Raw genomic sequence first — 20779 nt, forward strand, 5'->3', positions numbered from 1 at the left:
TAAGGTGTTACTTCAGATAAGGTAAAAGCAGTGCTTCTAGTGCAATGTAATAACTACTTCCTACCTCTCCTCAGTTCTGCAAATTTAGGTGTTCCATTTGTGGTACGAAATCAACCATTACGGAGAGTGGCGCCTCGGAGTGTTGTGTGGTTTGTTTTTTTTTTTTTTTCCTCCTAAAAACTCCCATCTTAGAGCTGGGGAAAGGCAATCTTTCCTGCATGCTCTCTCCAATTACTGCGATCACCAAAACCAAACGTGAATATCGCTTGCAGTTCTGCTTTTTGCTGGTTATAGTGGGGAGATGGAAGGCTCTTGCACATCGGATAAAAGTTGGTTTCCATAGCTACACATCGATTTAAAAAAAAAAAAAAAAAGTCCCGCTCAGGGTGACAAGCAGGTGAGAACTTCAGAAAGAAAAATTACCTCGCATAACTGTGTGGTATCATGAAAGCAGGATCAAAGGTAAATAAAGGCAAGCGGAGATGTCGTCTCTGTCTGGAAATGTGGTAAGACAGCAAAAGCAGCGGCAGCCAAGCGTCTTTGTGGCTGCAGTGGTTTTGCTTTCGCGCTCTCCTTCCTGCTGCAGCAGGACCATCCCCGTATCAGGTTCGGATCTGCATCAGAAGCTGGGAAGCAGGGTGGGGAATCATCTCTGCCTGCAAGTAAAAGGTTGATGAGATGGCTGTGAGAGAAAGAAGAATTTTGGGGTGTGGTTTAAGATGCTACCAGGGGTTTTCTCTTACTGTCGTAGGCAGCGAGTTTGTAATGGGTGAAGACCTGGCAGCAGCAAGCTGCGGGGCTGCGTGAGGAGGTGCTGGCTTCTAAAAAGCGCTTGTTGATGGTTGGGGTGGTCGTTTAGGATATTTACTACCACTGAAAGTGCCCTGAAAGCATAAAGCTTCTGGGGCTCTGCTGTACGTTGGGGTCCAAGTGGCCACCCAGGGAAGAATAAATGCCCCTGGGATATCCTGCCGGTGTTGCTCAAGGTGCGAAGTGCATGGTGAGTAGGTTTAGCAGCTCTCTGTTCTCAGCGTAGCTGTGAATTGGCCGCATCCAGCCCTGCGCTGTGCCGAGGAGAGCTGTTGCGTGGTGCTGGGCAGCGGCGTATCGATAGCTGGCGCTTCGTCCAGCGATGCTGTCTTGGCTTGGCCCTTCCATTTCCCGGCAGCGAGACCTCGCTAAAACACTTGGCAGAGCAAGCGCGTGCGCGGGGAGGATGGGAGCTTCTCCCGAGGCTCTGCTCGCAGCTTTGGCGTCGGTTATCCCAGGATTTGGGTTCAACTCTGCTCAGAAACCAGCGCGCCGTCCTGCATCCTGTTTATCTCTTTGCAGAGGTCGTAAACTATGAGCTGCTTCGGTCTCCTGCTCTTTCCCCAGGGAACACGCGCTCGCTGCTGCACTCAGCGAGCATCTGTGATACAGGAACCTGATTTGGCGTGCCGTCACGGCCTGGATTCAGGTCTCTTCCCGGTACTGTTCCTGGGTGAGATACGGAGCGGCATGGCTCCGGCTAGCCCCGTTCCTGCGGGGGAGCCTGGCTCGGTACTCCACACGCGTGTCAACCCTTGGACTCCATCACTGGAGCGGTGACACTAACAGTAACCGCTTCTGACTGTATTGTGTTTGAAGCCTTCGCTTCTCCAGAAGGATCATTTAAGGGATTTCTTCTGGTTTCTCTCCAGGGCCTGAGGAAGAGGCTGTCACATCCCAGGAGATCAGGAGCCAGGTTGGAGGCAGGTCTGGGGCTGTCGCAGGAGAAGGATGCTTTTCTCCAGCTCGCTCAGCCCGGAGTTGAGCAATATCGAGGAGGCTGAAGGCAAGAGACAGGCAGGCAGGAAAGGGGTAGCTCCCCTGCCCATGCTCCTACCTCAAGACCAGGCTCGAGACTTATTTTCCGCCTGCCAAATCCGCGGTGCATTATGCACGCCCGCGGAGAGGGCAGCCTGTGCTGGCTGGCTATCGCCACGCTGCAGGAGATTGCATCCATCTCTGTCAAGCGCTGTTATTAAAACGGAGCTGCGAGACTCCGGACTCCTGTCCTCAGGCTGGTGATGCAGCAGCTCCCTGCTTCCAGCCCTGGAAAGGGGCTTGGGGAGGGAACTGGAGCCATGTCAGTGCCATTAAAAATGCACCTCTGTCACCTATGGAGAGGTATATGTTGGTGCGTGTGGATATAGAGATAGGGAAGCTCGTACGCGCAGCCTGCTCTTTAGGGGCTGCAGTGAAGCTGCTGGGGCCCCACGTGGAAAGATGAGCGGTTCTTGTGCTCAGAAGGACGCAGAGGATGCTCACAGTTGGCATTTCTGCCCCAGAAGAAATAAGATTTTTTTTGGAGGGGAAAAAAAAAGCTTCCTGTGTGCACTGTGGAGTGGTGAGCGACATTCTGGTTAGTGGACCCAAGTCTCGATGTGATTGAATTGAACGGTCAAGCTGGGACGAGGTTCTGGTGGTGGTCGTGTGAAGGGAGGGGAGGTTGAAGTGGCGTTTGTTGGGTGTGCTACTGTGCGGTTCAATTCCGACATGTTAGTTTTTACACAGGCTTTGCAGACATTGTGTTTTCTGGAAAATACAATAGAAATTATCCACAGTCTGCTCAAGGAAGTATCTTTATGAGACCCAGAGCAGGGGCAGATGGAGAAGCAGCTGTTGCGTGGCGGAGGGTCTGTCCCTGCTCCTGGAAAGAGCGGGGTCTCCGTGGACCAAAGTGGCAGCACCCACGTCAGGACCCCTGGGTCCCATCCGTGCCCGGGGAGCTTTGTGGTGGTCTCTTTTCCTTTGGTACAGATGAATCACAGCCAATCCCTTGCCCATGGATGTGCTCTGGGGATTGCTTTGGTGTCTCTGTGCCGAACAGCAGCCAGCCAGCACCATCCTGGGAGCATCCCTGAGTTTGTCCTTCCACGGCCGGGCTACGCTGGCGTTTGCTTGGCAGCCTCTCCGCCTTCCACGGGATGTGTGACAGTTCTCCAGGCATTAGGAACTGGGATCCAGGAGGGCACATGGACCCACTGGAGTGCGTTTATTTAACGCTGCCATTTCTACCTGTCAAAAAGCAAGGGAGCACTCGGTGGCTCTGCTGGGGAATGCAATTATTTTTTTGGGCTTCATCTAATCCCTGTTACTGAATTTCTTGATCCTTCAGATCCTTCTCCCCAGGGAAGTCACAAGTGCAGCAAAATCCCATTTGCGCAGCCCTATCTTTGCATCCGCGGAAGCCCGCTCCGCCCCTCCGTCACGCCACCCCGATGTCACTTTGCATTCAATTAACATTCCTGCTAAGTTTCCTAACTAATCCCTTATTTTAAGATTGCTGCTTACTCTCTCTTGGCGTCAAACGCTTTTATCGCTTACCCTGACAGAGGCAATGGCGCAGAAGGACTTTTGGGGGAGGCGAAGGTTGGCTCGGAGAGCCCAGCTGAGCCTGGAGCCTGCGTCTCCGCGACCTGCTCCTACTTGGGCTGAGACGATTGCTGGTGGGACAGACGCCTGCGTAAAAAGGCATATCTACGCTTTTACGTGAGCTGTAGCTGTCACGGATGAAGAAGGACGTTGCTCAGATTGCAAATATTCCAGGAAGGTGCGATATCCCTCCTTAAGACGTTTGCAGTTGTCAGCTCGGAGGGTGCCTGGACCTCTAGATGTAGCTCTTGAGCTGTTGTACAAAGATGAAACTAGACGCATCTCCCCAGCCCCCCCTCCCCGCGCTCCCTGCAGGGCCATTTTGTGCGAGCTGCCTCTCAGCGTGGCATCTGCCCAGGGACTGTCTTTTGCGTCCAATAGTTCTGCAAACATAACCTTAATTGGATCATCAACTGGATCTAATTTGCCGAGCATTCCCCCCTCCCCGCCCCATGTTTCATTACGGGTCTGGGCAAGCGAGCGGCGTGCACGCCACCGCCAGCTGCGGGAGAGCTGCTGGCAGCTTCCAAGGACGAGGCTGGAGCATTTAGCTCTGCCGTAATGAACTTTCCTGCTAATTATTTTTAGGCACTCCCAGCTTAAATAAGAGCCGTCGTTCCCTGCTGTGGCCTGGCTGGAAGGGGCTGGGCTGCTGCGGCTCTGCGGTGCAGGACCGAGCTTGCAGCCTGGAGGCTTTGAGGAGGGAGGTGATGGTTTGCGCGAGGTTCTTCCTCGGAGATGGGAGGGAGAGAACAAGGATGGATTTCCCCCCCTGCCCCCCCTATTTTAGCACAAAGTGCTTTTTCTGAGCCTGGATGGGCTGGGAGGCTGCTAGCATCTTTGCAAACTCCTGCTGCAAGGTCAGGAGCCGTGCCTGCAAGGCGGCGGTGCTGCTGCGAAGCCCCGCGCATGGTGAGAGGTATTGGGGTGCTGGAGCCCGACGTTTGCGAGCTGCTGCGTTTGCCTTGAACCCGCCCAGGCTCTTTGAGGGCGCTGCACCCACGAGGGCACGAGCCCAGCAGCACCTTACAGCTCTCCTCCGCTGCAGTACCCAGCAGCGTGGCAGCCCCGGGAGGTTTTCCATCCACGGGGCGAGCTCAGGAGGAATCGGACCAGTTTACTTTCCTGAGATGGCTCTGAAATGCAGATTGACCTCGTGGTCAGGGTCCCAGGACATGGAGGGTCCCTTTCCAGCTGGCCTCGTGGCTTTGCATCTCTTTTTTTTGCGCCAGTTCTCCGCTGCTTTCAGCGGGATAACTTCGTGAGCTGCCCTGTGTCTCGGGGATGTTTGTCTCGATGCTGCAGCTTTACCCCCGTACCAAAACATCCGCAGTGAGGCCGGGCTGCGGTGCGTGCTTTCCGCTCTTCTGCAACGGTGAATTATTAGAGAGCAAGCCAGTTGTAGGCTCGCCCATGTGCTTGGAGACTAAAGCAGGGAAGAGAAATTTTGGCTTGGCGATACAGCTGAGGCCGAATTCCTCCAGGCATCTGCCACCTCTGATCTTTGCCCACGTGAGCAGCGGGGATGGCACCTGAGCAGAGAGCCTGGGGTGCTGCGTGCCTCCTGGCTGCTCTATAATAGATGGGGGAGCATGATTTATTCATGTTCACCAGCACCGGCTAGTATTTAGGTCGTTATTTCCATGAAAGGTCTCAAAGAACATTTAAATGTGACAAAGACTGTGATGGCCTTCGCTTCAGCTGAGCGAGGTCTCCTTGTCCCCCTGTCACTGCTCCTGCCTTTCCCTCTTCATCTGGAAACTCGGGCATGTCCGGCTCGTGGGTCGGCAGTCCTTGGCCTGACAGTGGCCCCCACGGGTGATTATAAAGTACCTTTTGTTCTTGCTAGGTCACAAAACTTGCCAACTTTGCTTTTAAATTTATTATTATCATCATTATCAGTTTTGTTGTTGTTGTTGTTATTATTATTACTGTTATTATTATTGTTTTAAAGCAGCTGCTTTTCAGTCCTGAATGCGTCACAGCTCCCTTCCCGTATGTAGTTCTACTTCCAACAGGACATGAGTGGGGAAATACTGATGGGTGATCGTTACCCTAATTCTTCTGATCCAGCCTCTTACCTCCACCCCCGGTTGCTTTAATGGTGGAAAAAGGAAAAGCAGCGGGCGTACGCCTTCCACAGGCTCTGTGCTGCTCCCAGCCAGGCTTGAATCTCGCCTGATGGGGATGGCTTCCATCTCCAGCCCTTCTCCTGCCATCAAGCCCCAACTCCACGCCGGTGGAGGCTGCTACCGAAGGGGCGAGGTGCTGGGATAGGTCTGTCCGGCTCTGGTGATGGTAAATCACCAGCAGCTCTGGCTGCCTGTCTGAGCAGGTTTCCTTTCCTGGTGTTGGAAACTAGGCTCCCAGGTACGGCAGGAGCCGCTGCTTGTGCTGGGACGGAGGGGGAAGGCGCTGGGACGGAGGGGGAAGGCACTGGGACGGAGTGGGGAGGCGCTGGGACGGAGTGGGGAGGCGCTGGGACGGAGTGGGAAGGCGCTGGGATGGAGGGGGAAGGCACTGGGATGGAGGGGGAAGGCACTGGGATGGAGGGGAGGCGCTGGGATGCAGGGGAGGCACTGGGATGGAGGGGGAAGGCGCTGGGATGGAGGGGAGGTGCTGGGATGGAGTGGGAAGGCGCTGGGATGGAGTGGGAAGGCACTGGGATTGGGGGGAGGCACTGGGATGCAGGGAAGGCGCTGGGATGGAGGGGAGGCACTGGGATGGAGGGGGAAGGCGCTGGGATGGAGGGGAGGCGCTGGGATGGAGTGGGAAGGCGCTGGGATGGAGGGGGAAGGCACTGGGATGGTGCGGAGGCACTGGGATGCAGGGAAGGCGCTGGGATGGAGGGGGAAGGCGCTGGGATGGAGGGGAGGCGCTGGGATGGAGGGAAGGCCAGGAAAGCTGCCCACGTTGGTTCGGTGTAGAAGGGCAAGTGCTGCCTGGCTCCCGTGCTCGGTTCCTGCGGAGCAGACCCAGCACGCCAGGCCGCTTGTGCCGGAGTGAAGGGAGGGCTCAGATACCCGAACTAAACCGTCTTCTTTCAAAAGGTGGGTGCTGTCCTGAAGGTTTGGCTTCCATACGGCTCGGGCACAGGCACCAGCTGGGCTCCGCTGGTCCCTGTCCCTGTGTCCTGTCCCCGATGGGAGCTGCTCCGAGTTCCCTCCTGGAAGCGAGCCAGCCGTGGCAGGCGAAGCGTCAGCGGGAGAACAGCCCTCGGATGCGGGACCAGCTTGGAGGTGTCCAGGCAAGGAGCTGCCTGCTGCTCTTCCCCTCTGCAGCACGGAACGATACGGTCCTCTTCATTCCGGATAAGTTATAAATTTTACCAGCTTCCAGCAGGTTTTTCCTGGTGGGTTGTTTGTTTATTTTTTCCTTACTCTTAAAGCACCAACTGTAATGATTAATCACCACTTGCTCTGCACATTACACTTCCTCATCAGCCCCAGTGGGTTGACAAGAGTGATGGGAGCTGCAGAACATCCAGAGTCGGAGCTCAGCCCGTTTCACTTTTCACTGAGCCAATTAGTGCCTGGTTTTATGGTTTTCAGTTGGCCCATTAAACCTGCTACCTTCAAACAAATATTTCAAAATCTACAGCACTGGAAAAACATACCGGGAAGGATCTTTCTCTTTTTTTTGGGGGGTTGGAGAATTCTCCTGCCTGTCTGCCTAGTGTGAAATCCTTCTGTGAGGGGCTCTGCATTTCTGAGTCCGGTAGAGAAAAGCCAGGGTGAGATGCAAGGACTGGAAGCTTTAAGCAAGAGAAATACAACATGGAAATGGTTTGGCATTGGGGTGAGGCTCACTGGATGTGCCCCAGTCTGGTGTTAGACAAACTGAGACCAGAAGTAAAGGGTGGATTTTTTTTTTTTTTTTTTTTTTTTTTAAATCGTGAGAGTCATGAACCATAGAAACAGCTGGCCAAAAGGCAAGGAGGGTCTTCCATGCCTTAGCAGCTGCGTGTTTCCTTCTCAAATATCCGTCCTAGCTCAGCCAGTGGCTGTTGATGAGACTGGCTGGGTAATTGTGCTGTGCTGGAGCAGGGAGATGTGATGGCATCCGCTGGCTTTGAAGTCCATGAAACCGCCCGGAGGCTTGCACCCTGCTGACCCTCAGGGAGATAAATGAGGAGCCGCTCTGCAAGGAGCCGCTTAAACCCTCTGCTTCTCGTCCTGTAGAGACGAGCAGAGGGAACTTGCCCTCAGCTGCTTTTGCTCCAGAAAACCCGGTGTGGTGGGCTGGTTTTTTTCCTTCCTTGGATTAATAGTGCCTGGATGACGGATGGGGCTGTTGGAGCAGGGCTTTCTGCCTAGATGTGCTTTGTGGCTCTCCAATGCAGGCATCATCCGGGGTTGTTTGCATCCCCCGCTGCTTCTCTGGTTGGAAATCCATTTCTCCTCCATTTTCCTCCCCCAAATGAACTGCAAGCGATGCTTTAGGCAGCTCAGAGTTGCATCAATGGCATTGGGTTGGGCAGGACAAGGGAGACGCCGGGTGTATCTGACGCGTGGGAGATGCTCAGGATCTTTGGGTCGTGTTTGCGGTCCCCGGTCCCAGCCCCACACCGCCCCACGTCTCTGTGGATGTTCAGCCCTGCCCTCCCGCTGCTTTCAGGTCCTTCCCTTCTGTCCTGACAGCAGAGCCGTCTTGCCATAATTTACTTACGTGCTTTAGTCACTGAAACCTCGTTTGCCTCCGCTGAGCCAGTAAAGCTTGAAAATCCTATTACTCCCTTCCGTGTGCGTGTGTCCCCGTCCCCCCTCCGTGCCCCGTTCTGGGTTTCTGCCCTACGGGTGCCTTCCTGGGGCTCATAATCTGGTCTGGTACCATCAACATTTTTGTGGTGTCCTGGTGCAGCTTCCCAGGGCTGCGGAGATGTTATTAATAAGCGAATCCCGCAAAATTAGCGCGGAGCGTTTCAGCCCCCTTAACAAGCGAGGAGGGGAATGGCTTTCCCAGCCAGGCTCCCACCTGAGCAGAGGGGACAGAGCCCTCCGAGCCCCGCTACCACCCGGCACAGCCTGGCAGGGAGCTGCCTACACCTGCCTGCACTGTCCCGCCCCGGTACCCTCGCTGATGCTCAGCTGCATCCCAAGGCTCTGAGGTTTCCATGGCAACTCCCTGAGCATCCACGCTGCTGCTGCCGCTGCTGCTGCCGCTGCTGCTGCGGAGAGCTGTGGGGCCCTGCGCAGCGTTGCCTCCTCTGCCTGCCCTGCCTGCGCTCAGGGAGGGCTCAGCAGCTTGTCAACCTACCCAAATGTTTGGCCGTTGTTTTCATATATTTTTTTATTTAGGTATATTTTGATATATTTCAATATATTCTGATATATTTTGATATATTTAGCTATAGATCTTTATATATTTTTATATACATTTATATATTCTTTAATATATATTTTTATATATTATTTATATATTCGGTGCAACTCAGGAAAGGCCTCTAGGAAGGCGGACAGGGCGGGATTTTGGTTGCAGTGCTTGGGCATCACGAGGATGCAATGCTCAAGGCTATCCAAAGGTCTGCAGCCGGAGGCTCCAGGGACCAGGGCTTCGACGTGGCGGGGTGCCGTGCCTTTTGCCTGAGTTGGTCCAGGTACTTGTGCGTATTCAAGCGTGCGAGGACACGTGCGTGGCTCCGGCAAACCGTGCGTGGGGTGATTTTGTCTCATTCCTCGCTGCAACTCAGAGCTCTAAACCCACCGGTCCCGTTAGGACGCTTGGCCCATCTCTGATTCCTACCGGCTCTTCTGTCCCTCGTTGGAGATGATAAATAAGAAAGAGCTGGCAATTAGCTCGCGGCGAGCCTGCAGCGAGGTACCCAAGCCCTTTATTCGGAGCTGCGTGTGTGAATAAGACTCTGTCTGGCGCAAAAACTTGAAACCAGCCACCTGGCTTCGCAGGCAGAGCCGAGCCCCTCTCCTGCTGAATGGCACTCAAAGGCAGATGATGACCATTATCCCAATCCATAGCAGCAAATGATGCATTTCCAGCCCTCCAAGTGCAGCCGCAATTAATCAGAGTCTATTTATGGCAGGCTATTCATCAAAAGGGAAGAAATCATCAACATTGTAATGGGAGGCTTTAATGTCCACGCATTCAGAAGCAAATCTCAGCAAGCTGCTTCCAATCTGCACAAACATCTCGCTGCTGTGGAACGGGAATACATTTCCATATTAATGACCTGAGGGGCTTTTATTACTTCCAGGGAATGTGCTGTTAATGCAGAATGAGCATGCTTGCTCCGTCAGGATGAGGCCCTGGGTGGGCAAAAGCAGCGTGGCTTTGAATTTGGGCAGGTGTCTTTGCCTGTCCCCTGCTGTCGTGTGAGTTTAATGACTTTTCAGCAATCCCAGAGGCACGTTTTCAACTCGGGCCGTTGGTCTGGCTCATGATCTGATGATTATATTGACAACCACCAACGCATAGATGGGGTAAAAAAAGTCATGATCTTCCTTCTCCATTAATCCAGTGGCTGCCTCAGTTGAGTTGGTAGATGGGTCTCCCCGTTTGCTGGCTTTGGGCAGGAATAAAGTCGCTTATGAGGCTTCTGCTTCCTCGCTTCTCCTCTTGGGAGGGCGAGCTGTTGCGCGAGGGGGTGTTTTATCTTAGAATCATAAAATCGTAGAATAGTTTGGGTTGGAAGGAACCTTTAAAGGTCATCCAGTCCAACAACTGCAAGGAGCAGGGACATCTTCAACTAGATCAGGTTGCTCTTGGTGGTTTGCTTGTAGATGCTGGTGTTGGAGGCAGGGGCGGAGAGCCGTGTTGCTTTTGGAGGAGGAGGTGGGAGGTTTTGCGATCCCCAGGCTGTTTCGGGAGTAACGGTCCATTCCTCCCTACTCAGCATCTCTAGTGGGTTATCTGGCAGGGACTCCCCTTCCCTTCTGGCTTTGTGCAGTTCAGTGGAGGCATCCGAGCCTTGGTAGTTTTCGACTGAATGAAAGGGGTAAAAATCCTTTGCTTTTTTCGTGCTTATTTATTATGCAAAGTGCTGAAACAGCCAGAGCAGAAGGAAGGGGCCCCTCGTGCACAGATAACAAAATTACCCAGACATCAAGGCTTCCCACTGGGAACACTTGCCGGTAAAAACGCCTTTTTTTTTTTTAATCCTTCTCCAGCAGTTGTAAATTTGCAAAACAGGAGCCAGGTTCTGGCCCTTGGGGAAATCTTAATTTGAACAAAGCAGCTCTGATGATTTCTGGGGATGGACAGGGAAACGTGGGAATTACTTGAAAGCTTCAGGGCCAGGTGGGTTTTCCATCTTCTGCGACACACAAGGCTAAAAACTGAACACGCGGCGCAGAGGGAGGTCAGGCAGTGCTAGCGTCGTGCTCCTTGGGGTGTACTACTTCCCTCCTCTTCCTCTCCACCTTCATCTCTTCTGGAGCATCCTTAGTGCTGGGAGGTCTTTCCTGGGACCGTGTCTGCCTGCTCTTGCTCCGTTTTATCTTCACAGAAGCTTCTGCTCCCGTTTGCCAGGAGCCTGCGGCAAAGGAGACTGCTTTCAGGCCAAGCAGAAGCATCTGCCGTCGATCGGGTCCCGGCTTTGCATGCTGGTTGTTCGGGGCGTGAGAGCCGGGGCTGCATTCCGGATGAGTGTTACCCAGGGACACCGGAGACCACCCGAGGAGCAGACAGACAGGAGACACCCTTCAAGCCGGGATTTGTCTCTCTGTGCTGCGTTGGAGCTGGCTGTCCCAACCTCTTGTGCATCAGTGGAGAGAATCCGGTGCTTCTAGGCGATCCCCCGGGCTTATGTGAGTGTCCGCAAGAGGACCTGGGACCTTACTCCCTTAAATAAGGCTGTGGTCTCCTTTCGGATCAGCTACATCTAGAGCAGGGGCTGCGTCATGCATTCTGGTGTAACAGGGCTCGATGTAGAAGCTACCAAATGATTTACGGTCCTCGCCATCAACGATCCTATTCAGCCTCTGCAGAGATCTTGAGCGGTGCTCGCTTCAAACTTTTAATCCAGACGGCCAGGGTTTGGGCATGCGGCGAGGGGAGCCCCTGCGGTCCCCACTGAACGGATCAGGTGGCTGTGGAGGACACTGAGGGTGAGACCGATGGGTTCTGCAGGGCTGAGAGGTTCAGGCAGAGCGAGGGATAAACCCAACGCAGGTTTGCAGCCAGAGGAATGTCCTTCCCCTGCGCTCCCAGCTTTCTCTTCCTCGTATTGCCTGGCCGGGCGGCAGGAGAGCTTGAGCTGTCCTCTGTGTCCTGCTCCCCGCTGCTACGGGTGGGCACGGAGCGGGCGGATGGATGGACAGAGCCGGATCTCGGGGCAGCTCAACGCAAGCCCAGCCTCTTCTCATTCCTTCTCCCTGCCTCCTTCCCTTGCTGCCCCCGTCTACCCTTCTCCACAGTCATCGTTCTCAATGGTCCTTGCTTCCAACCCGCTTCCCGCTGCTCCTTTCCACTCTTCTGCGAGGTTTGCTCTGTGCCCCCACCCCGGGGTTGATGATATTGCGATGGCTTCGGTTCTGGCACTCTCTGAATCCTCCTTAATCGGCTGCGGTTCGCTGCCTGGGATTGCAGATTGAAATAGCAATTTTTAATTTTTTTTTTTTTTTTTTGGCTGCTGTTGTGCCAAACAGCAAGAACGCAATTAGCAAGCAGCGTTAACGGAGCAATTTGGAGCTGGTCCCCCTCTGCTATGCCCTCCTGTGCTGTGGCTTTTTTCCTCACCTCTCTCTCATTTCTCACTTTCAGCAGCAAAATAACCCAGTGGGTTGAGAGGGTGCATCCTGCCCCCCCCCCCCAAATCACATCCAAAGCCTTTGTTTTGAAAGGCAGCCTGCCATTAATCATTAATAAACCAGCTGGAGACGATGCTGGATTCCTAGAAGGTTTCTATTCATAACAAGCGTCGATTAGAAAAGTTCATCAGCTGAACTCAGCTGAACAGGTGGCACCGACAGCTCTTGGACACCATCGTTCTGCCGATCGGTGGGACTGGGTGTGAGCACCCAGATTCTTTCGGAGGAGCCGATATCTTCAGCTGGGTCTCCCGTCTGCTCTGGCCACCGTTAGCCCTGCTGCTCCCTGGGTGCTGGGAACGTGCATGGGTCTTGCTGGTCCCTGGGCACCCAGCTCCGTTCATCCCCGCAGCGTCTGTCCAGATAATTAAGCTGCGTTTTAAAAATATCGTGCGAAGTGGCAGTGTGTGTATGTGTGTGTGTCAATGTTTTTTATTTCCCTGATCTCTTTAAATATGTATCTTACCTCTGCCAGGTGAGAGACAGGACAGCTCATTAGCTGCAGATGTGGTGCTAATTGCCTGAGAGGGAAGGTGAGTCATTCCCAAGCTGTTCCTTACTCATTCGACCAGGGAACCAGCACCAGCCCAAACAAAATCCTGCCTTTTCAATGCTGCCGGCATGCGGTCGCAGAGAGGGCAAGCCTGTGTGGGTCCTGGGGATCCGTGGGTGCACACAAGTGGGTGCGCTTTGCTCCAAGAGCCTCACGGTGTGAGTCCCTTTCCATAGAATCATCGAATCGTTGAGGTTGGAAAAGACCTTGAAGATCACCCAGTCCAACCATTAACCTACACTACCAAGCCCACACTAAACCAGTCAAGGGTAGACGACTGAACCATGTCCCCAAGTGCCACCTCTGCCCGTTTTTTGAACGCTTCCAGGGATGGGGACTCCACCACCTCTCTGGGCAGCCTGTTCCAATTCTTGACCACCCTTTCCGTGAAGAAATTTCTCCCAATATCCAACCTAAACCTCCCCTGGTGCAGCTTGAGCCCATTTCCTCTCGTCCTATCGCTAACTCCGTGGGAGAAGAGACCAACACCCACCTCACTACCCCCTCCTGTCAGGGAGTTGTAGAGAGCGATCAGGTCTCCCCTCAGCCTCCTCTTCTCCAGGCTGAACACCCCCAGCTCCCTCAGCCGCTCCCCACCAGCCCTGTGCCCCAGACCCTTCCCCAGCTCCGCTGCCCTTCTCTGGACACGCTCCAGCACCCCAATGTCCTTGTGCTGAGGGGCCCAAAACCGGGCACAGCATTCCAGGTGCGGCCTCCCCAGCGCCGAGCACAGGGGGCCGATCCCTGCCCTGCTCCTGCTGGCCACACCATTCCTGACACAAGCCAGGATGCTGTTGGCCTTCTTGGCCACCTGGGCACACTGCTGGCTCATGTTCAGCCGCTGTCGACCAACACCCCCAGGTCCTTTTCAGCCAGGCAGCTTCCCAGCCACTCTTCCCCAAGCCTGGAGCGTTGCGTGGGGTTCCAGCGATGACGCCCAGCTGGCTGGGCTCTCCCGGGGGGGATGCTCTGGGGCACGGTACCCCCAGACCTGCCCGGTCCTGGTGCAGGCTCGAGGCAGAGCGGACTGGCTGGAGTCAGAGCCTCTGAGTACCTGCTCTGCTATAAACCATTGCCTCTTGTGGGTTATAAATAGCGTGAGAGATGATTGCAAATGAAATCACTTTTAATATAAAGTAATGAGAAGAGGAGGAATGCAGGCAGGAAATATCACTGCTGCTGGATCAACCTGGATTTAGCGCTGAAATTAAACAACCTTGGGGGATCCCAGGATAAATAAAGGTGAACAAATGGCTCTGAAGAGGAGATAACGTCAAGGCTGGACTCATGGAGCAAGGCAAAGGTGCTCTGCTGGCCTGGCTGCCTTTTACGTAAATAGTTGGACCCTTTGAAGGGCAGGAGCTGAGTGCCTGCCCCTAAACAGATTAAAAATATGCCTTTATTAGCTGTGTCCTGCTGCGAGGTGGCACGTGGGCTTGACCCGCGTGCCTTCCTCTGCGTCGTTGGCCAGCGGGTTGATGCCCGTAGCGTCCGACCGGACTCAGTGAAGGCAGAGCGCGGGCTGGTTCCTGCCTGGGGATGCTGTGGGTGAGGTCCTGCTGCCCGCATCCACTGGGCTCGGGCTCCATCGACTTCCAAGAGCTCCTGGACTTGCAAGCTCAAGAAGCACCTTGAGCAAGCCAACGTCTTGTTTTCCACTTTGGGCTATTTTGATGCACCAACCAGGACCTCCCAGACTCCAACGATAGCAACAAGGTGCAGAAAAACCATTGCAATGGTAGGGGAAGGTTTTGAGGGAGACGGATAGTGTAAGAGCATCTCATGAAGGACCTGAAGCCAGGAAGCAAACAGTTGAAACCGTTCAGGTACCTTCTTCATCACATAGGAGCCAAGTGACAGTCGTGAAGCCTCCAGCTGCAGGAGGAGCAAAAAAAGGAATAAAATAAAAGCCGGACACTCCACGTGACAAGCCACAAAATTTTGGATGGGGACAAAAAGCAGCCAGAGGAAGCGAGGGCTTAATCACCTCAATCTGGAGATGGCTTCGTATTATGGCTCGCATGGAAAACATCTATTTGAGGGCTAGACAAAAGGAACTGAGTATAATCAGGAGCCAGTGTGTTGAGCTGCGTTTCCCACACAAACAGCATCTTCAGAGATGAAAGAACAATTTACAAAACAAAGGCATGGCAATTCTTCCAACTGATAGAGAGTCCAACAATAGATATTTACCCGCTAATGAACACACAAAACGGCTGTGGAGGGAATCTTAATGAGGAGCGAGGAGGTGAAATCCTGTCCAGCAGTGCATGTCAGGAAATCTCAGTGCTCGGCAGCATCTGGAAGGAAGATTTCTGCATCTGCCGCACGTTGGCCGGTCCCCTTTGGTGCCTCTAGAGAGTAACGGAGCAACATTGCACGGTGCTTTGAAGAAATGGGGGAGAAAAGTGCTCAGAATTACAGCCAGCTCCTTTACACCCAAATATCACAGCCCCCTGCTGAGAAGATTAGTTGCTGTATAATTAACTCAGAATTATATTGGCAATAAATATGTAATTATATTTGTACTAGTACGGGCAGCTTGCGATTACAAATGGCATTTAGCAAAATAAATGGACCAGCAAAAAGTCCATCGGCATGCCGCAAAATGCTGTTTGGCATTTTTTTTTTTTTTAAACTGATTTACCGGAAGAAATGAAACACGTGAAGACCATCCTTCAGCAGCCCCGCATCTGGATGAGGGAGAGATGCTCTGCCAAGCCCAGGGTGTGCGTGGTTCTGTTGTCCTCTCATTGCAAAAGTGGGATCCTGAGGGAGCTGGACTGAAGTTCTCCAGCAATCCGCACTGCCATGCCCTGCCTGGCTGCAGGATGCAGCAGCAAAGGCTCCTGCCAGCACCCCCACACCCCCCAACCCATGGGGCAGCCTGGATGCTGTCTCCCACTGTCCCTAAAAGTACCTTTTTCCTGGGAAAAACTGCCCAGGGGAGAAGGGCTCTGAGGGCATCTCCCCCCCAAGCTGCCTCTGCGAGGGGATTCGGGGTGGGAAAAAGTCAAGTCTTGCATTCCCTAAGCTCGCTTCAGCCCTCCCGGGACTCTTGCGCATTTTTGCTTTTGGCCAGCTTTGCCGAAGACCGTAAGGCTTCAGAACTGGTTCAGCGATGATTCTGGAAGGCAGCAGGGTCCCTTGAAGGCTTCAGCAAAGCCCTTCCAGAGCGTCCCGGGGCTTTCGCCGGGCTTTGCCAATGCCTGCAGGGGTCCTCTGTCGCGCTAGGCTGGGCTGGGTGATGACTCTTCAGCTTCGTGCTTGAGTGCAGCCTTCCCCGTAGGCTTCACCTTCATGGAGTAAGCTCTGACATCGGCAAGGAAACAGCTTTTCGGGCTTCCCCTCCCTCCCTGTGATGAGGGGAAATGGGAAAAGGGCAGGGAAGTGGCTCGGATATGTGAGAAAAGCTCTTTCCCACCGGAGATCAGGGCTTTCCAGGGCTGCACTCCCCCTTCTTTGACCCCCCTCTGCTCCAGACCCCTTTGTTTCCTAAGTTATTCCTCACGGCGAGTTAATTAAGGAGTTGAACTTGCGCTGAACCCATAAGGTGCCACAACTCACAGCTCTGGGAGCCTTCGGCATTAATTCAACCTGTAATTGAGACTTCTTTTGTTTTACTGGCAGGGCAAGCCACCCCATCTTTCTCCAGGTAGCACGTCTGGCGTGGAGGTGATGCTCTGAGCAGTGAAAGCTTTTGCGGGGAGCATGGCCGCAAGCCTCACCGGGCTTTCCTTGCTTTCAACCTCTCCTTTTGAATGCAAAAGCTTTCTGGGAAGCAATTCTCTGGTGCTACTGAAAAAATACGCTTTCAGCTAACAAACACCAGCCCCATCTATCCTGCTCTGACGCGAGCTTGGGACAGGAGAGGATGGATTGAGGGAGGTGTCCCCTGCCCCCCTCCCTACAATGTGTGGTGCTTCTCTGTTTTGCCGGTAGTCTGGGGGCTTCCAGGTATCCAAGGGATGCTCGTGGAAAAATAATGTATGCACACACACACGTGCATAAAGATAATTCAGCGTGGAAGGGGACTGAACGTCCAGGCTGCTCAAAACCAGCCCTATGGACTGCAGGGGACCCTAATAAATAATACACACAGATAAATCAGAGAGTCCTTGCCCTGAAGAGCTCCCAGTTTTAATTACAGGATGCCTAGAGGTAATAACGAGCGTGGAGGCTGCATGTGTGTGTGTGTGTGTGTGTGTGTGTGCAAACACCATGAGGCATGCCAGCCCCTTCCCTATTCAACAGGGAGAGAGACGGGTTTAGGTATAAGCAGATCAGCTGCAGGCTGACAAGTTAAATACATGTTTGTGGGGAAAAAAAAAAAAAAAAAATTACCCAAGCAGGAAGGTGTCTGTGCAGGGAGCGAGTGCTGCCTCCGAACATCTGCCTGGGAAGCTCCAGCAGTTGCAGAGATAAACACTGTGGTTGGGATAACAGACGGGAAAAAGGCTGGGGGTGATGGAGCCCTGGTGAAGGGGATGGGGCAGGCGGCAGAGACATCCCTGGCAGCACCAAGCTGCCAGGGCCCAGAGCTCAGCAATGCCATAAATATTTTTTTTTTTTTGAGCTCCTTTCCTCAGGGAAATCAGGTCTGGGGATCCTTTACACTCTGCTCCATCCCTGCTCTGCTCTTTGCTTTAAGGGTTGCAGCTCTGGTGCAAGGGTTTGTAGCAGGCAGCTGTGAGCGCTCCCAGCTGCTCCCTGTGCTCCTGCCTGGCCCGGGCAGGAGCAGCTCTGCCCGTTTTTCCCCTGCCAGCAGCCCAGGAGCCACGTCGGTCACCAGGAGTGGAGCATCAGCTGCGCCCTGAGATGCCAAACCAGGCTCCTCCGTCACGAGGGCTCACCCCTTATTGCCAGCACCCGACTGGCACGGAGCTGTCATCCCCCGGGAAAATCCCTCAGAAATGCCCCAGCTCAGCCTTGAGCCAGCCCGAAGCCTCAGGAGGAAACCTGCTGCTGCCCAATTTGGGGGCTGCATCCAGCCAGGGGGTACAGTCCAGACCCCAGCTCCCAAGCTCTTTCCCTGTGCAGGAGGGGGACTTGTCTCAACTCCCCCCACCCCAGCGCATCAGGGACCCAGCTCGTGCTGTTGTGGCAGCTAATTTTAGAGCTTATTTATTAACATTTTAACAGGAAACGTGCATGAAATACTCACCCAGTGTGACAATACATTTTACGGCAAGGCAAGCCTTAAATATTTAAGAGGCATTCTGCAGTATCAGTGCAGGAAGCGTTTATGTCTGACTCAGAGCACAACGCTACAATTTGAGCTCGGCTAATCTTTGCTGCGGCTTTTAGCTCCGTACCCCGTCCTTGGGGTGCTGGTGGGAGGTGGTGGTGGGGTTCACCCCCCCATTCAACAAAAGGGAGTGAGAGGGGGAGCTGCTTTTCTGCAGGAGGGTCTCTCCAAGGCTGCTTTTGCCATGGGGGGAGCAAAGTCCTTTCTTCTCTCGGTGCTCTTGCTCCCCCGGCCCCCCAGCTCAGCTGCTGGCAAGCCCAGCAAAGCCAGGGACAAAACCCCAAGGTTAAGGCTGCCTTCACATCCAAGGGATGAGCTGCTTTTAGCTGACCGGAGGCAGCAGCTAAATTTTCTTTATTCCATGTTTCAAGAGCGCGGACACTCTAGCAACAGCTAGAATGGACACACAGCTTAACAGAAACCTGCACAAAGCATGAAACTCCCCATACCGGATCCTATTAGGAGAAGCGTTTGGAAGGAGCCTAAGTTTTCTGGGCAGGGATGACAGGCTGTAAAGCCCTTTAGAAGCCCCTGTCAGAAGAACAGCCTTCCTGTGGATCAGAGTAAACCAGCACCATCTTCTGCTGTGCTCAGAGAGTAATTTGTGACTAAAGCCACAAGATTAAGGAGGCATTGAGCCGAGTTTTTAAGACCATTACAAAGCTGAGCCTGTCAAACTGCAGCCAGAGAGAAGGTGAGGTTTGGTCCAGCCACCGTTCGGGGCTCCCCACAGATTTTAAGCCCCATTTGGAGAGGTACATCCCCAACCTCACCAGCATCGGAGTCCTGAGACGAGCAGCCACGAGGACACGGTGGTGGCAGGTGGTTTTGTGGTCAAGCGGCCGCTGGCTCGCTGGAGGAAAAGCTGCCAAACATCTCCTGGGAGGCGTAGGTCAGGTAGAGAAAGCCATCCTCATCCTTGTTGTCACGGTACAGCTCCTGCATGGTGACGGCCATGTTCGGCAGCCCTTTGTTGTTCACCAGCAGGTAGAAGGTCTGGGAGGAGGCCAGGCAGAGCCGCGTCCTGCCGCGAGGAAGGCGAAGACAGCGTGCGGGTGAGTATTGCCCAGCACCAGGCAGCGTGACAGCCGGGGAGGCTCCCTAGGGAGGACACGTCCATGGGGACACGGTGCTTGGGGTCCCTCCCAAAGGGACCGGGCTTCAGCATCACCTCCCTCCGGTGCCAGGCTCCCACCAGCACCCACAGGCACAAGGGTGGGTGCTCGCGTGTGGTCAGCTGCTCCCCAAAACATCTGTAAGGGCCAACCCCCGGCTAGAGGCCCTCACCTCCATCTGTCCCAAACTGTGAAACATGAAATTATGACTGTCCCCTTAATTGGTTTGGTGGTGGACTTGGCAGTGTCAGGTTAATGGTTGGACTGGATGATCTTCAAGGTCTTTTCCAACCTCAATGATTCCAAGATTCTATGTGCTACCAGGAGATGTTGGTCCTTGGGAGGGATTTCAAGCAGAGCCCAGAGCACAAAGGTTTCGAGTCAGCTGCAACAGTGCTGCTCGTTTGCAGGGCTGCTCATCACCTACCCCCAATTAGCGATTCACTTGTGCTGCAGGTCTCCATGAAAAGAGCTAATTGCCACCTTTTAGCCCAGCAAGGGTGGAGGAATGCTGCTAGAAGGCACCCCCATGCACTGGCAAGGAAAGGCTCTTGGCTAATTGCAAAGTCTAATTGCAAAATCTAATTGCATTAGGCTAAGTCTAACCGCTTGCCCAGTGTAGCCAGCATCTAAAGCAGCCAAAGTGGCTTCCAAGCTGCTTCACAGGACCAGCTGCATCTGGACTGGGCTTCTGCACTGGTCCAGGGCTGAGGAGCCCCTGCCTTGCCCCAGGCAAGCCTTGGCCCCTCTGCATCATGAACCGCTTACCGCAGGGTGATGGCAAACTGGGACAGGGGCAGGTCCTGGGACACCAGAAACTTGGTCCTGTTCAAGGGAGGCAAGGTCTTCTCCTTCTGGTAGCGCTCCACAACCACCTGCAGCAGGGAGAAGATTCTGGAAGGGGAGGCAGAGACTGGGATGGGAGGCTTCGGGATACCCAGAGAAGCAGAGCTGCGGTCTTCAGAGTCAAGCCATAAAGTCTTTAGCAAAGACTCTCACAGCTTGCCTTTCAGCTGGCCACGAAGAGAGCGGGGCGCAGCCCTTACCGGGATCTTGTTGGGATATTTTATCCGGATCTCTGTCACTTCGTGCATCCTGGTAGCTGTGGAAGGGGAAAGAAGGAGCGATAAGTGAAGGCCATCCTGGTGTCCCTGCTCTGCTGCTCCCCTTGTCCCCAGTCATCTACCGAGGCTTTTCCTTTGCTTGAACGGGCGAGAGCTGCTGTCACCTGGTTGCATCTTCTGGAAGGAGGAGGCAGCCTGAGGTGCAGGCAGGATCTGTTCCCCAAGCCCTGCCACAGGCAGCTGCTGCCGGCAGAGCTCCTAATATAGGCACATCCTGCCCCACCTGAGCTGGGGATGGGAGGAGCTGGGATGCTGAGCTGGGCTTTGCTGGGATGGATGGATGGATGGATGGATGGATGGATGGATGGATGGGACATGGTTTAGTGGGCATTGTGGTGGTGGGTTGGCGGTTGGACTGATGATCTTGGAGATCCTTTCCAACCTTCATGATTCCTAGTTTTTCCTTTCAATAAAAAATAATCCAGCCACCAAGCCAGGAAACATGAAATTATGGCTCTGCCCTTAACTGGTTTGGTGGTGGACTTCATAGTGTCAGGTTAATGGTTGGACTGGGTGATCTTCAAGGTCTTTGCCAACCTCAATGATTCGATGATTCTATGGATGGATGGATAGATAGA

General features: G+C 53.9%; 1 protein-coding gene across 1 annotated transcript; it reads right to left on the bottom strand.

Moving 5' to 3' along the window:
- Positions 1-18796: 18796 nt before the first annotated feature.
- On the bottom strand, positions 18797-20315 carry LOC104033887 (microtubule-associated protein 1 light chain 3 gamma). Its single transcript, XM_009486684.1, has 4 exons — positions 20264-20315; positions 20124-20179; positions 19846-19952; positions 18797-18986 (listed from the first exon to the last, which is right to left on the bottom strand). The coding sequence occupies exons 1-4, from the start codon at positions 20313-20315 to the stop codon at positions 18797-18799; spliced, it is 405 nt and encodes a 134-aa protein (XP_009484959.1).
- Positions 20316-20779: the final 464 nt, after the last annotated feature.

Source organism: Pelecanus crispus, chromosome 27 (genome assembly GCF_030463565.1).
Source record: "Pelecanus crispus isolate bPelCri1 chromosome 27, bPelCri1.pri, whole genome shotgun sequence".
NCBI lineage: Eukaryota > Metazoa > Chordata > Aves > Pelecaniformes > Pelecanidae > Pelecanus > Pelecanus crispus.